The sequence below is a fragment of the Patagioenas fasciata genome, chromosome 7, assembly GCF_037038585.1.
Source record: "Patagioenas fasciata isolate bPatFas1 chromosome 7, bPatFas1.hap1, whole genome shotgun sequence".
NCBI classification, from domain to species: domain Eukaryota; kingdom Metazoa; phylum Chordata; class Aves; order Columbiformes; family Columbidae; genus Patagioenas; species Patagioenas fasciata.
This window is the reverse complement of record NC_092526.1, coordinates 17,092,396-17,108,627: the sequence shown is the minus strand read 5'-3', so window position 1 is coordinate 17,108,627 and position 16,232 is coordinate 17,092,396. Positions and strand designations below refer to the sequence as shown.

The 16,232-nt window shown below is 58.5% G+C and overlaps 2 protein-coding genes across 3 annotated transcripts; one reads left to right on the top strand and one right to left on the bottom strand.

Moving 5' to 3' along the window:
- Positions 1-1,442: 1,442 nt before the first annotated feature.
- On the bottom strand, positions 1,443-6,106 carry BCS1L (BCS1 homolog, ubiquinol-cytochrome c reductase complex chaperone). Its single transcript, XM_065841069.2, has 8 exons — positions 5,974-6,106; positions 4,785-5,161; positions 4,390-4,529; positions 4,080-4,274; positions 3,629-3,692; positions 3,096-3,265; positions 2,521-2,638; positions 1,443-1,853 (listed from the first exon to the last, which is right to left on the bottom strand). Exons 2-8 carry the CDS (start codon positions 5,102-5,104, stop codon positions 1,601-1,603), a joined length of 1,260 nt encoding a protein of 419 aa, XP_065697141.1. The 5' UTR covers positions 5,105-5,161; positions 5,974-6,106; the 3' UTR covers positions 1,443-1,600.
- Positions 6,107-6,143: 37 nt separating this feature from the next.
- ZNF142 (zinc finger protein 142) lies at positions 6,144-16,214 on the top strand. 2 transcript variants are annotated; one of them, XM_065841068.2, is made up of 9 exons: positions 6,168-6,300; positions 6,643-6,970; positions 7,545-8,183; positions 8,434-8,694; positions 9,207-10,019; positions 10,260-10,437; positions 11,098-14,335; positions 15,242-15,347; positions 15,617-16,214. In XM_065841068.2, exons 1-9 carry the CDS (start codon positions 6,298-6,300, stop codon positions 16,108-16,110), a joined length of 6,060 nt encoding a protein of 2,019 aa, XP_065697140.1. In that variant the 5' UTR covers positions 6,168-6,297; the 3' UTR covers positions 16,111-16,214. The 2 variants fall into 2 exon arrangements, with proteins under 2 accessions (XP_071667013.1, XP_065697140.1); XM_071810912.1 differs by lacking the exon at positions 6,643-6,970 and having other exon boundaries at positions 6,144-6,300.
- The last annotated feature ends 18 nt before the right edge of the window (positions 16,215-16,232 follow it).

Sequence of the window (16,232 nt, the reverse complement as noted above, 5' to 3'; positions counted from 1 at the left end):
GTTGCTTGTGCTTGCTTATGGTGGCATTGGGCCCCTTTGGCTCTCCCTCACCACTCCCCCATCCTCCTGAACTGCTGTGAGGCATTTTCCAGTCACTCACTGGCCAGCATGACCCCCAGTTTTGAGGGAAGAGGCTGGATCTGAGCAGTCAGCCTCTGCGGGATGGCTGAGCACAGAGTTTGAGATGCTAACAGCAGCATGTGGGAGCCTCCCTGAGTCACTACAGACCCCTGTGGCCACAGCATCAACCCTTCACTTGTGGAAACATTTGTGCAAGTCTGGGGTTCCATCAAGGAACTGCCTGTTTGTGCTGAAATTCAGCCCTTTTTTACCCCCACATGCTCTCAGCTTCATCCCTGGCCCCACAGGGCAGAGCCAAGAGGAGGGCTGAGCAGTGACCTAACAGTTTGGGTTTGGCCTGGAACCAGCTTCTCCCAGCCCTGCCAAGGTGACATAGCCCCTGAAGCGAGGACATCAACATGGGGCTGGCTTTGGTGAAGCTGATTTTGAGACTCTGGAATGGGGACTGGGGAGGGGAGAGGCTCTGGCTGGCTTGTTCTGTGGGTCAGTTCACACCCTGACCCTGGCTCTATGGCGATGGGAAGGAGGCACAGAACCTGCCTGCTTCTCAATTGCGTTTCGGGCACCTGTGGCACATCCAGGACTTCTGTTCCTGGGAGGAAGGAAGCCAGGTGACAAGGAAAAGGCTACAAGACTGCAGGCAGCTGGCCAAATCCCTCCCTCAGCCATGCACAGCCTCTCCTGCTGTAAGGAGAGGAGAGTAGTCACCTTTAAAATGGATTTCTGCACCTCACACTGTGCTGGTATGGCTACAGGAATTCGCATTGCGGTTAACATCAAGCTCTTTGGAAGATATTTTGTAACCAGCCAAAGCCTCTCATCTGCCCCCACATGTAGGGCTGCAGGAGGGACAGTCATGCTCACCCAGGAGCCATGTCCACACAGATCCACGACTTGGCACTGCAGGGCAAGAGCTGTGGCACCAGCCTGCAGCCTGAGGGACAACAAGCTCTCTCTTCAGAGCTGCTTTTTTCTGAAACACTCTGGATTTCCAGTGCTGGCTGTGTCAGTACCTGGCCAGCAGGGCTGCAGACCAGCAGCTGGATAATGGGACAACTGACAGGCAAAGGGACAAGAGAGCCAAGAGCCATGTTGTGGACCTCACAGAGGATATTCACAAACCAGTGAAGACTGTTCTCCTTTCAAAGACCAGCAGCTCTTCAGCAGTGCAACACCCCAATGTCCTGCCCCAGGGAAAGGCCCTTTGGGGGCACCCCCAGGCTGCCGTGCAGGGAAGGCAACTCCCACACAGGAGTCGTGGCAGCTTATGGCAATCCCAGTACAAGGCACGTGCTGCAGCAGCACGCAAGTCTGGGGAGCAGCAAGAGCTGATCCCTTCTCCCTGCAGTAAGGCTGGCAGCTATGACTCACCATGTGTTTTAATAAAAAAACAAGGCCTTGAAGGGGTAGAGGTGAAAAGAGACCTGGCCTGCATGGCTGGGCAGCTCCACAGCATCCCTGGGATGGTCAAGTCCTTGTCCCAGTCCTCTCAGAGTGGCAGGGGAAAGCCAGCCCCTGGTCACAGCAGGATGGAGCGTATGTTTACAATGGCTCCTTCAGGGTCTGTCTTGTAGAGCATGAAGTGGCCCTGCACCTGAGCAGCGCTGATCTGCTTGGAAACCTCCAGCGCCTGCTCCGCAAACTGCTGGGCTGCAGCCAGGGGCTGCTCAGGGTAGAAGCGCTGGAACATGCAGGCAAGCTGCCAGCGGGAGCAGTGGCCCACGTACTGCTTGAGATCCACACGGCCAGGCCGCACCAGCGCTGGGTCCAGCCTGTTGAGAGACACAGGTGCCTTGAACAGCTGATCAAAGTGTCTCTGCAGGGTGGATCCTGCAGAAAGCCCCCCACCACACTACCACAGCCAGTGTCCCATCTACAAGGTCCTCTGCACTGTGTGATGGTAAAGGTGGGGGAGATGTTTGTCCCTGTGGAGCTGAAGGGGAAATCAACCCAAAAGAAATAAGAGAGCTGGGGAAGGGGTGGCTCTGGAGGAGGATCCTGTGCATCTCTGTCCCACGAGCAACCTCTGAACAACCCTCCAGGCCAGCTCAGTCTAAGCCAAGCCTGCCACAGGGCAGTGTCTGACCAGGTACTGCAAGCCCAGCTGCATCCTGCCAACCCAATGGGCTGTGCCTGGGGCAAGCGCTTCACTCACAGTGTGGCTGTAACCCCAAAATCCACAGATACCCTCGGGCAGGAAGCTGGTACCTCTCCTCAAGGGCACAACCATGGTCTGCACAGCAAGGAAGAATCTGAGGGTCCAGCAAAGGGGATCTTGATTAACGATCAAGGAATTTGCATCCCAAGGGAGGATTTGGGAAATATGAACCCTGAATTCTCACACAGGAGGGTGCAAACAGCCCTCCATATAGGTCATCAAAAGAGAGCAAGGTTTTCCCATGCCACCCTCCCTGTTCTCTCCCAGAGGGCAGCTCTGACCTGTCCACATAATTGGTGGTCATGAAGACAATCCTGGCCTCTGTGGAGGCCACGCCATCCAGCGCGTTGAGGAGGCCGCTAAAGGTCAGGCGTCCCATGCCTTGGTACACAGCTGGGTCTGGGGATAGAGGTGTCTGAGATCGTGTCCATCAGCCACTCACCCTGAGCAGTCTTGCAGGCCACCTCCCTATTGCCTAAGGCTTAAGCCAAGCTCCCTGCTCTCTCCTTGCCCCAAGTCTGACCCTCTGCCTCTCTCTGGCTGGCAGTGCATTCACCTCCCCTGCCCACCCACACCTCTCGGAGCCCAAAAAGAGAATATGGGGAGCCACCTCCTCCCTCATGCTGAAAATAGCTGGGCAGGAGAAATGTCTTTGCCTGAGGATAAAGGACCCAAATTGCCCTTTACATGGCTTAGCCAAAACTGGGTGAGGTCCAGCTTGGGCCTGAAAACCCCAGAGAGCTGCCCACTCCCAGTCTCTGCTGGTGCAGCAGATCAGCCTAAAGTTCAAACCTTTCCCCAGCACAGCTGGCAAACCCCCCTCCTGCTGCTGGCCTGGTAACGGGGCACCGCTCACTCTCAGCAGCGAGGTCTCGGCTGACAAAGGCTGCGTCTACATCCTCCAGCAGGATGATGCTCTGCTGCGGAGCCACGCTCAGAAGGTGATTGAGCCGGTCATCGGAGAGGCTGTGGTCGCTGAGGCTCAGCAGGCAGATACTGTACTCCAGCTCCCCGGCCAGGGCTGTGCTGGGAAGGACACAAATCACAAGGGAGAAACACAGTGAGAAAGACCAGAGAAGAGCAAGCACTGGATCTCCCTGCTCAGCAGCAGAGGAGAGGGCAGCAGCATCCCTTCCCGGCAGATATCAGATGTGGGGGGCAGGTGGGAGCCCCTGTTCAGCCCACTGTGCAAAGCAAGAGCGCAGAGGGCTCGTGATCCTGACCTGTGACAGTGCCAGCAACACAAATGTTGTCACCGGGCACCGTGCGGGGGTCACAGTCCACTCCTGCATTTCAAACCCATACTCACCCACACCCTCACCAGAGACTGCTGCACCCCAGAGCAGGCAGTTGGCAAGAAAACTGCTGTTGCCAGCTGGTGATACTCACATGAAGCTGCTTTTCCCACAGCCGGGAGGCCCGTACAGCAGGTAGCCTCTGCGGTAGGGGATTCCTAGGAAGACAGTGTGCCTTTAGGAACCAGCTGGGTGGCTCTGAGCTCTCCCAGAGCCATGAGGCTGTGCTGAGTACACACAGAGGATACACCAGGGGAAGGCAAGCAGCAGGGGAATATCCCTCTGCAGCTGTCTCCAGAGAGGACCATGGCATCCCACCCAACATCAGCATTCCAGGAGCAATGAACTCCACAGCTTATCACGGTTTTCAGAATTGGACTCAACTGAGGGGGGTTTGTCCTGTTGCAGGCACAGGTCTGACCTCCGAACCCAGTCTGGCTCATTTGCGAGATGTGCCCAAGGCTGCACCCCACAGCCATGGCTGCAGGGGTGTAAGGAGCCACACTGGGCACAGTATGTAGGACACGGCTGTGCCAGAGCCTTGCCTCTCTCGCTGTACCACTTGGCGTTGTCGATGAACTCCTTCACGTCCTGGACCAGCCTCTCCGACACACCTTCCTCCAGCACTACTGAGCTGAGAGGCCGTCGCCGGCGGGGGAAGCCAAACTGTCGCCACTCTGCTCCCATGGCTGTGTACATGATTGTCTTCCCCTCTTGCTGCTGCAGCGCCAGCTCCCGGGCTGCAGAGAGAGGCAGAAGGGACAGCTCACAGGGAGCAGGATCTCCTGTGAAGCCCCAGGTGTCCCCAGGGAGCAGGCCGTTCCCAGCAGGACCCCACACAGCTCCCCTGCAAACCTTCCCGGAGGATATTGAAGAAGATCTCGCGGTTGGTGCCCAGCGCAGTGAAGGTGACAGATTCCCAGGGGGTCCCCGTGTGCAGGTCAATCATCTGCCTCTCCCGGTTGCGCTCGATGTGAATCCACTTCCTGTGATACCTGGGGTGGGAAGACAAGGTTGGGGGACGGTGGCCGAGCCCAGGTCATGCATCAAGGAGAACACTCATCTCAGGTAAAGAAATCACTTCACACCAATGGACACAGACACCTCTCACTACTTTGAATCTCCTGCCCTAACCCAGACCCAAGGAAGAGGCAGGATCCTCTCTGCTGCCTCCACAGGCCCCCCAGGTTGGAGTCTCCTTGCCAAAACAAAGGTCTGACCCCAGACTGCTTTCCCCTGCTGTCCCTTACCAGATGAAATGGTTCCCAGGGCTGGGAACAAAGTCAAACTTGGTGCTGACACGCCCACTTTCATGCTGCAGGTACGACGTCTCGACACTGAGGTGCTGAGTGTGCTTGGCATGGTGGGAGATCCAGTTTAGCAGCCAGTGGTAGCTCTTATCACTGCCGGGCACCTCCAAGGTGATCATATAATGGCGCCTGAAAGCCACCAACCCAAACTGGGCCCCTTTCCGGGCTAATGCCAAGGCCGTGCCCACTCCAACAAGGCCGAACCCAGCCCCAAAGTATGGGTTGTCCTTCAGCGCTAACACGAAGTCAGAAAAGGGCATTGTGGGGGGTTAAGTGGCTCCTTTCCACAGCATCGTCTTTGCGCTCTGGAAACAAACCTGTGTAGAAAGAGAAGGACTGAATGGCAGTGGGGGATACAATCGATCACCTGCAGTTGCCTGGCCTTTATTGTGGCCTGTTCCCAAGGCAAAAGGCAGCCTGGCACATTTAGATCCCCCATATCCATGCTTATCATAATACCAGGGGTTCAGACAGCCACTGGAGCCTCCACCCCCTCTGCAGCCTCTGGGCAAGACAAGCAGGAGGGGGCCAGGGCTGAGGCTCAGGCAAGCACATGAGCATCTGTTGCTTCTTCAGCCATGACAAGCCCAGAGCTTTACACAATACCGTCCTTTAAACAGCTAGAAATCATGAGCATTGTGATTATTTCAGGTTTCTTGTTTGAAAAAGCTGAAGCGCATCCCCAGGCTGAGCTACAAGCCAGTTCTTTGCTGCTATGAACAGGTGTGCGGCTGTGGTGGAAGCAGCACCTCCATGTCTGGATGAAGGACGGAGCCACACGTAGGGGCTGGAAGTTCCTCCAGCTCCCTCAGCAGGAGCCAGACACCGGGGGTGCGAGGAACCTCCCCCAGCAGCCACACAGACACTCTGCTCCCTGCGGCATGATCCCGCCGCCCCAAGGACAGGGTCCGACCCCGCGGCCAGGCTCCTGCACAGGCCGGGACGTCCCCAGGCCCACGGCCTTCCCCGCCGCCGCCGAGCCCCGGCCCCGCAGCAGGAGCCCACTCTCCCTGCAAGAGACTCGGCCCCACACCGGCCTTCCCCGCAGCAGGGGCCCGGCCCAGCCCAGCCCAGCTCCCCTCGCCCCTCCGACGGTCCCCCCTCCAGCAGGAGCTCCCCCGGCCCGTACCGGCGCCTCCGCCGCCGTCCACCTCCGCCCACGGCCGCTCTGACCCGCGCCGCGCCGCCCTCTATGGCCTGACCCTCACTTCCGCTCCGCGCCGCTTCCGGCCTGCTGCCGGCTCGCACCATAGAGCGGTGCCGGGGCGGGCGGCGGGGCAGGGTGGAGCGGTCGCGTGAGCCGCACAAAGGGCGACGCTCCCTCCCGCCCCATGTGCAACACTGAGATGTGCCGGGGGTACCGGGCCCCAGCTTGAATCCCGGCCTGGGCGACGGGGGCAGGCCGGGGCTGCGGTGCGAGGGGGCCGGGACGGCTCCGGCCGTGCGGGGACTCATGGTAGGTACCTTCTCGCTGGGGACCGAGACGGGGTCTGGAGGTTGAGCCTGGGTACCCTTGGGCCTGGATGTGGGTCTGCCCGGGCCCGGGGAGCAGGCCCTGGCTGTTAGGCTCAGGAAGAGGCCCCTAGGTGTCCTTGGGGGTGATACCGGGTCCCTGTGCCCCCATCTCCCCCGTGACAGGGGGTTTTGCCAGCACCCACTTGGTGCACGGCAGCCGGTGCTGAGATACACCAGTTCACACCCTGCTTGGGGACTGGCATCACAGGCTGCTCCCCGAAATCCTGTGTGAACCCTGGACCTCTGGGTTCTCCCTTATTTCAAGCACTTTCTCCTGTTTCAGAGTGAGAAGCTCTCCTGCCCTGCACCAAGCCTGTACCCGGTGGCAGTGGGTGCAGAAGTGGCTGTGGCTGAGGGTGCCAGCAGGGAGATGGAGGCTCTTTGCTCGGAGCTGCTCCTGCCCATGCCAGGAGAGGCAGGAGCCGTGGGAAGCCCTGGCATGGCCAGCACCAGCCTGGCTGGGCCACCCCCACTGGCTGCCAGCCCGGACCTGCTGCTGGCAGAGGCATCAGTGCCTGGGGAAGGGGCTCCCGCTGAAGGAAGCAATGTGGAAATACTCATCGAGGCTGTGGCTGGCAACATGACACTGAGCAACACCGCCAGTGCCTCAGGTATGGGGTGCAGGGAGGGTAGTGTGAGCCCCGTGGCACCCAGCAGAGGGAGCGATGGCCAGCCTCAGCACCCTGGGAATGCCACAGTGCCCTTGTGTCTCTGAACCTGTGTGTGTCATGAGCCTGGTGCCACCACTCAGTGCAGACCTGGCACAGGCTGGGTGTGCGGATGGGGAGTGGTGGCTGTGAGAGCCTCAGGCTGGGTGAGCAGGTTGCTCTAAGTTGTCATTGGAGACCAGTCAGAAATCACCACCTAGGGTTGCTTCCCCTCTGTGTGCTTTTCACTTGAGTCCAGTGTGGGCACATCCTGCTGGGAACGGTGCTGACCTGGCCTTGGGTCTCTGGGTGCCTTGAAAGCACTAAGGGGCAGACCTGGTCCCCACAGTCACCTGGGTGATGGTATTTCCTCTTGGATGGGACCCTGCATCCTGGGGTACCCTGGGCAGGAGGAGGGCTGTGGTTCTCCAAACTGTAATCATGGCAACCTCCTTGTCTGGAGCTGGAACTGAACCACCACTCCCAAGCTCTGGGCCTGACAAAAGCTCTTTCTAATTCTCACCCCTCGGTGTTGCAGAGGTGCTGGTCAAGGTTGTGGAGTTGTATTTCTGCGAGAAGTGCGGCCAGAGCTTCCCAGAGGCCTCCTTGCTGTCTCAGCACCAGTGCCTGCTGCTGGCCGCCCCGAGGCACATGGAGCTCCCTGGGGCACTGTTGGCTTCTGCCAGCAAGGGACAGAGTGAGCTGGAGGCCTCAAAGCCACCTGGAGCAGGCACACAGGAGGCCTCTGCTCCCGAGCGCCTGCCATGCCCCGTCTGCCAGGAGACGTTCACGCAGGCCAGCGAACTCAAAGAGCACTTCAAGTCCCACCGCTTCGCACCAGGAGCCTTGCCCTGCCCTGCAAAGGGCTGCTGCTTTGCCACAGAGGACCGCAAGCAACTGCGCAGCCACCTGCGCCGCCTGCACGGGGCCTCCCCTGTGTCCTGTGCCTACCGTGCCTGCCCCCTGCTCTTCCCCAGTCGCCCGGCCATGGAGCAGCACCACCGCACACATTTCCCATTCCACTGCAGCCGCTGTGACTTTGTCACAGCCAATGCCAAGCTCTTCTGGCAGCACAGGAAGGGTCACGCTGTGGAGCCCCTGGCTGAGAATCCCATGACTGGCAGTCCCCCTGGCTCAGCCCCCCATGGCCTCGAGCAGCCCTGCGTCCTGCTGTCAGGTACGGCTTCCGGGGTGATTGGGGCCCGTGGTTGCTGCTGAGACTGGCCATGTTTGTGCATCCCAGTTACAACTGGGAGGAGTGGGGGATGAGGCTGTGTTTCTGGAGGGATCTCTGCAGCTTTCCTTCCTCTCTGTGGCACAATTTGTGAGCCACATCTTGGGCAGGAGGTATTTTTGCACGTGTGTGGGCGATTGGGCCAGTTCCCTCTCACCTGGAGCATGATGATCTCTGTTTTTCCCCACTGAAGGAGCAGAAGGGCAGGAGGAGGCAGGGAACTGCCACCCTGGCTGGGAAGCCACCGCAGCAGAAGACAGGCTGGCAAAGCCTACAGGCACTGGGGAGGGCTTCTTGGAGGGACAAAAAGCATCAGCTGGAGAAGGAGACTTGGACAGCGGAGGGGACGAGTCGCCAGAGGAGGATGGTGAGAGCCCCTGTGAAGGCGAGGCCAAAGAGGACAGGAAGGCAACTCCCAAGAAAGCCAGGGTGCCACAGACACAGCACTTCAGAGGTAGGATATGGGGCACCGTGGGGCTATACTGGGAGCTGCTTTGCCTTTGATTTACAAGCAGGCAGCTCAACCTTGACACTGGCAATGGAATGTGGGCCAGGCTGGTGGGACATGGGAGTGCTGTGCCAACCAGCAGCATCTTGTCTCCTCCATGTACCTGTGCACTGCTCCCCCTCCCCTGCCCTCTGCCCAAGGAAACGCATCCTTTTTCTCCTGTTTTCTGTCCTCAGCTGCTGTCAAGCTCAGGCAAAAGCAGGCAAAAGTCTGGCAGGCTTCGGGCAGTGGGGCTCAGGGGCAGGCTTGACTTAGGCTGCACTGGATCATCTTTACCAGTGTTGAGCTGGAAGGAGCTCACCTGAACCATGCTGTTGTCTTGGGGTGGGAAGAGTCCCTCCAAGTAAGTGGCTGATAAGCCTTCCCTGTGGCACAGATGGATTGGAAAGAATCATCTGCCTGTGGAGTTCATCTCTGTCTCTCCCCTGCTGATGGCTTCTCCTCCTTTGTTCTCACAGGGGATGTTGTGGAGGGCTCTGAGTACCTCTACAAAACCCACATGTGCCCCGAGTGCAAGCGGTGCTTCAAGAAGCGCACACATCTGGTGGAACACCTCCACCTGCACTTCCCCGACCCCAGCCTGCAGTGCCCCAACTGCCACAAGTACTTCACCAGCAAAAGTAAGTTGAAAATCCACATGATGCGGGAGACAGGCGAAAAGACCCACCGCTGCCCACTCTGCCACTACAGCTCAGTGGAAAAGAATGCCCTCAACCGCCACATGGCCAGCATGCATGAGGACATCTCCAACTTCTACTCTGATGTCTACTCCTGCCCTGTCTGCAAGGAGAAGTTTCGACTTAGCCAGGCCCTCAAAGAGCACTTGAAGACTCACAAAGCTGAGCCTAAGAGGCTGAGCTGCTTCCAGGGGGGCTGCGACTACTGTGCAGAGGACCGAAAGGAGTTTGTCCGTCACCTCAAGGATGCTCATGGCATCAAGGCGGTGGAGTGCAAGTACCACGCATGCTCACTGCTCTTTGGCACAGCCGAGGCCATGGAGGCTCACCGAAAAACCCACTACGCCTTCCACTGCCAGCAGTGCGACTTCATCTGCTCCAACAAGCATGTTTTCCGCAAGCACAAGAAGCAGGGGCACCCAGGCAGCGAGCAGCTCCAGTGCAGCTTCTGCCCCTACGCCACCTTCAACCCCGTGGAGTTTCATGACCACGTGGGCAAGATGCACGCCAACGAGAAGATCCACAAGTGCAGCGAGTGTGCCTTTGCCACCGCACACAAGAGGGTGCTCATCCGGCACATGATGCTGCACACTGGTGCGTGTCAGCTGGCATGGGGGGTCCTGTCCCGGTTTTGGGTGAGCAGGGAGGGCTGGGTCGAGACTCCTGGGTCCCATCACCAGCTCTGCCAGCCTGATGTTGCTTGGCTGAAGTTGTGGCCTGCCCAAGTCCCTGCTGTTACCCACAGCTCCTGCTGAGCTGGTTTCCCTATGGGGTAGGCAGCCCATGCTGCCCACTCTGGCTGTCACACTGAGGACATTCCTGTGTTGCCTGCAGGAGAGAAGCCTCACAAGTGTGAGCTCTGCGACTTCACGTGCCGGGACGTGAGCTACCTGTCCAAGCACATGCTGACCCACTCCAATGACAAGAACTTCATGTGCACAGAGTGCGGGTACATCACCAAGTGGAAGCACTACCTGAACGTCCACATGCGCAAGCACACCGGAGATCTCCGGTATGACCCTGGGCTCCCCAAATCCTGCCCCACGAGTCTGCTGCTTGGGGCTGCAGTGTGTGCCAGACTCTCTCATGCCTGGGGCGTGGCTACAACCTATATTGTCTGACGTGTAAAAAATGCAGCCCTTGAGCTTGCAGGTTGTTACCGGCATGGTGCTGCAGAGTCAAAGTTATCTTTGGTGTGTCTGCATTGTAAAGGAGGTGTGTTACCACGTCAGTGCAGATCTGAGCTCAGGCTCATGGGCTCTGCTGCTGTTAATGGGCCATGGTTAGCTTGGGCACCTGCAGGACTCTGCCAAAACACATTTTTACCTCAGTATTATCACCTCCTTTGGGTCTAGTCTGCTTCCAGCGATGCTGGAGTTGCTGCTGGTGTGGCGTGTCTGTGTGGGGATGACATGGTAACTGTATGGGACACCCAAGGAAGCCACCTCTGGTCCCCAGGCTGGTGGTGTAAAGCACCACCAGTGCCAAGGGCTGAGGCAGGGGGGAACTGCCTGTGGTAAGACCTGCCAGGATGGCAAAGGTCAGATCTGGCAAACGAAGCAGTATGCCTTCCCCATGTGTCCGGGGTGGGGAAGCAGAGCTCAGCCTGCCTGGCAGGGCTCAGCCTGTCACAGTTCCTGGTGCTGTCTGACTGATCCTTCTTTCTCCGCAGGTACCAATGCAACCAGTGCTCATACCGGTGTCACCGTGCCGACCAGCTAAGCAGCCACAAGCTGCGGCACCAGGGCAAAAGTCTGATCTGTGAGGTGTGTGGCTTTGCCTGCAAGCGCAAGTACGAGCTGCAGAAACATATGCAGGCCAAGCATTCACAGAACTACCAGGTGCCCATCTTCCAGTGCCAGTACTGCACCTACCAGACCAAGTACAAGCAGGCGCTGCTGAATCATGAGAACTGCAAGCATACCAAGCAGAAGGAATTTCGCTGCGCCCTCTGCTCCTACTGCACCTTCAGCAACACCAGCCTCTTCTTCCACAAGCGCAAGATTCACGGCTACGTCCCTGGTGACAAGGACTGGCTGGAAAACTATGCCAGCAAGGAGCTGGAGGTCAGCTCATCTGAGACGCTCTTCGGCTGCGAGCTCAGTGCAGTCCTGCATGTGGGTGCCAACTCCCCTCTCACCAACAAGGAGCAGTGGGCAAAGGTGAAGCCATCCCAGCTGGAGTGCCAGGGGGAAGAAGGCTACCAACGAGCATTCCTGGTGCCTCTCCTCGGGCAGGGTACTACTCCGCCAGAGAGAGGCGGTGAGGTGAAGAGAGGGGTTGGCAAAGGGGAGCAGAATGGTCCCACCGCTGGTGATGCCGTGGGAGATGACTGTGTGCAAGGAGATGCTGCCACAGGCTCGACTGAACTTGCTGCTTCCGGAGACATGGCGGAGAGCTGCGCATTGGACTTGGAGGCACTGAATGCCTCGTCTGACCCCATCCTGGACCATTTGACTGGAGAATCCTGTGTGACACAGCCAGAGAGTGTGGAAATACTGTCCTGCAAGGAACCTCCCACAGCATATGAGATGCTGGGCTCCCAGGAAGACCTTGGTTTGGAGGACAATGACAATACGCTCGAAGACATCCCAAACTTTGAGGAAGAAGAAGCAGATGTACAGGAGGATGAGGCGGTGAGGCTGGTCAACAGGGCATCAGCAGGAGACAGCCAGGGAAAAGACTTGCAAAGTCAGGCCATGGGTCAGGTCGAGGGGTCATGCTCAGGCCACCACAAGCTGGTGGCAGAGACAGAGATGAGAGAGACCAGCCAAGCTGAGCTGCCAGAGGCTTGGCTCAGTGTGCTGAAGGTGGCAGAACAGAACCACTCGCCTCTCCCAGAGGACGCAGCCACCTCTGATGACAATGCCAGAGGCAGCTCGGAGTCAGTGCTGAAGGCGCTGCGGAAGCAGGACAAGGAGCAGGCGGAGACGCTGGTGCTGGAGGGCAGGGTGCAGATGCTGGTGGTGCAGTCAGAGAGACAGATTTTTAAGTGTGAGAAGTGCTCGTACATCACGCGGAAGGAGAAGTCCATGACCCTGCACTCCAAAGCCAGCTGCCAGAGCCGCCGGGCCCCGCTCCTGTGCCATGAGTGTGGTGCCAGCTTTAAGCAGCAAAGGGGGCTCAACACCCATCTCCTCAAGAAGTGCCCGGTCCTCCTGAAGAAGAACAAGATCCTCAAACCAGCTGGTCTGGCGCTGCCTAGGTTGTGCCAACATGCTGACCAGCCCAGTGATAATGGTGCAGAAACAGCAGAGAGTGACAGGGGAGGTTCAGAGGTGTCTGGGGATGCTGAGAGCCCCTGGGAGGCTGAACTTACGCCTGATAAGATGCAGGCAGTAGGCAGTTCCTTGGCTGGGGAAGAGACCTTGGGCTGCCCTGCCCCTGAAAAATTGCTGCTGGGTGACAGCACAGAGGTGGCAGAAGAGCCTCTCCAGCAAGGGGATAGGGCTGAGCCAGGTGGTGCCGTTTGTCCTCCTTCCCAGCCTGGGAAACCGTTGGAGAAATACCGGGTGGAGGGAGGGAAGTTGCACTGCAACGCCTGCTCCTTCGTGTGCTCCCGTGTCTCCACCATCACCTCCCATGTGGAGGATGGTTGCCGGAGCCTGGAGCAGTTCTGGTGCTCCCTGTGCCCCGAGGCCTTCTGCTCCCAGCGCGCACTCAAGAGCCACCATGCCGAGAAGCACGTTGTGTATCCCACAGAGAATGGACCCCAAAGCACTGAGCTCCCCGAAGGGGACAGGGCCAGCGCTGAGACAGGCCAGCCCAGTGAGCCTCCACTGGGTGCAGCCCCCCCAAAATCCACACTACCCAAGAGACGGCGTTTCTCCTGCCCCACCTGCCCCTTCACCTGCCACCAGGAGCGGGCCATGAAAACACACAAGAAGAGGGGCTGCGTGTCATTGGGCGAGTTTCGCTGCGCCTCCTGCTCCTTCACCTCCAAGGTGGCCAAAGCCCTGCGCCTGCACCGCCGGCTGCACCGCAAGCACTACAGCAAGCGGCCACAGCTGCAGTGCTGCCAGTGCGAGTTCACCTGCAAGCAGGCCCGCTGCCTGCGGCAGCACGTCCGCATCAAGCACGAGGGGATAAAGCCCCACAAGTGCCACTATTGTGAGTTCAGCACCACACGGCGCTACCGGCTGGAGGCCCATCAGTCCCTGCACACTGGCGTTGGACGCATCGCCTGCGGCATCTGCAGCCAGACCTTTGGCACCAACTCCAAGCTGCGCATCCACCGCCTGCGGGTACATGAGAAGACGCCCACCCACTTCTGCCCGCTCTGCGACTACAGCAGCTACCTGCAGAATGACATCACCCGCCATGTCAACAGCTGCCACTGCGGAGAGCTCAATTTCGGCTGCTCCTGCTGCGAGGCTCGCTTCAGCTCCGAAACGGCCCTCAAACAGCACGTCCTGCGGCGGCATGAGGAGAAGGTGTCCTACAGCTGCCTGCACTGCGGCTTCATGTGCCACAGTGAGGCCACGCTCAAGTGCCACTTGCAGAAGCAGCACCCGCACCTGGAGTGCAGCACTTGCAAGGAGACCTTCCCCACCCGGGAGGCACTGGAGGAGCACAAGACACAGCATTTCAGCCACCGCTGTGAGCTGTGCAGCTTTGCAGCCAAGGAGCGGCAGCAGCTGGTGCGGCATTACGTAGAGAGCCACGAGCCGGCCACCCCCCAGGACAAACCCCTGCGGTGCCCCTTCTGCGACTTCACCTGTTGCCACCAGCTCGTCTTTGACCAACACATGAAAGGCCACGGGGGCACCCGCGTGTACAAGTGCTCGGACTGCGAGTACACCACCAAGAACAGGCAGAAGATCACATGGCACATCCGCATCCACACTGGTGAGAAGCCCTACAAGTGCCACCTCTGTAAATACGCCTGTGCCGACCCCTCGCGTCTCAAGGTGAGAGCCCTGCTTGGGGGTGGGAGATGTGTCCTGCTTGCATCTATGTGGGCTGGGGGGAATCCAGACACAGGGATTTGGGCAAGAAGAAACTCCCAAGGGGAGGTTTTGTTATCTGTCCTGGGGCTTGTACAGGGATAGGAGGCAAGTGAATAAAATTCATGTGGGTATGATACATTTCTTCCCTGCTGTTGCAGATCAAAGGGAAGGGGGATTTGTAGCAAAGCAAGAAGAGCAGGTGGCTGAGTTCGCTCCCCTTCCCACTGACTTCTCTAGTGTCCTCTGGGTGCAGTCTTGCACCATTCAAAGCCACATTTGGCTGCCTGCTGGCTTGCAGTGTGCCCTGTGATGCCAGTTTGACACAGTGAAGAGAAAGCTCAGCTTCCCTGCTAGCAAAGCCAGACCCTGTCCTTATTTCTGTAGGTGATTAGCATCTTCATGCACAGTAAAGGGCATTTTCTAGAACAGGAGGGCCAGGTGTTGGGTAATGGAGGGGAAAATGGTCTGGTTTTGCTAAAAGAAATATTGACTTTTTTAATGGCTAGGCTGAGCTGGAGCCCTCTGGGGCTGCCTGAGCAAGGCATTGAAATGTGCTCAGCTTAGGGCTAGCTCTGTTGGGCTGAGTGTTAACCCAGGCTTTGCCTTAAATACCAAACTGGGGAGAAAAGCCTGGTCCATGGACAGGCTGGTACAGAGCAAGCTCAGCAGTACAGGGGTCTGATCCTGACCCCACTGCAGGTCCCCCTGCTCATAGTCTGCCAGCCAAGCAGGCAGCCCTCTCTGCCCCATGCAGTTTGGGATGTCAGAGCTGTCTTTGAGCCCCTCACTGGCATCCCAGAGCCCTGCACATTCCCAGGGCAGGGGACATGGCCTCATCCTGACCCTGCCCTCTTGCCCTCTGCCCAGTACCACATGCGGATCCACAAGGAGGAGCGAAAATACCTCTGCCCTGACTGTGGCTACAAGTGCAAGTGGGTGAACCAGCTCAAGTACCACATGACGAAGCACACAGGTGAGTGCTGCTCACTGGGGATGGGACCAGGATGGGCATTGGGGCTGCACAGACTGCAGCTTTGGGCTTCTTTTGCCACCAGTGGCCTGGCTGCAGGCGGGGGAGGAAAATTGGAAATTTAGGGTGCCTGCTGGCAGGCTGCACTTTCCCAGTGCTGAGGATAGTGTGTAAGGGGGGGTCCCTGGAGACTGACACCATTATGGGGAAGGCAAGACCCACAGGAGAGAGGGCACTGTACTCTCATCCCAACCCCTTCCCCATCACTGCAGGCCTGAAGCCGTACCACTGTGATGAGTGTGAGTACCGCACCAACCGGGCGGATGCCCTGCGGGTGCACAAGGAGACCCGGCACCGGGATGCCCGCTCCTTCATCTGCGAGCAGTGTGGCAAGGCCTTCAAGACTCGCTTCCTCCTCAAGACCCACCTGAAGAAGCACAGCGAGGAGAAGCCTTATGTCTGCAACACCTGCGGGCGGGCTTTCCGCTGGGCAGCCGGCCTGCGTCACCACTATCTGACCCACACCAACGAGCACCCTTTCTTCTGCCGCTACTGCCCCTACAAGGCCAAGCAGAAGTTCCAGGTCATCAAACACATCCAGCGGCATCACCCTGAGCGCGAGGCTGGTGACCCCAGCCAGGGGGTTGGCAAGGACCCCAGCACACCCACTGTCCACCTCCACGCCGTGCAGAGGGAGAGCCAGGCCAGCGGGCCCCCCAGGACAGAGCAGGAAGGCCCTGCAGAGAAAGACAGCGCTTCACAGTGAGGCCAAATACTGACTTCAAGGCCTGCTACAGAGATGTATGTGTGTGTACAGGCATATATGTATATAGGATGTAAAATACGTCGTTGTATAAAAGGAATCTCTCAGCTCCTTTTAATCCTTTT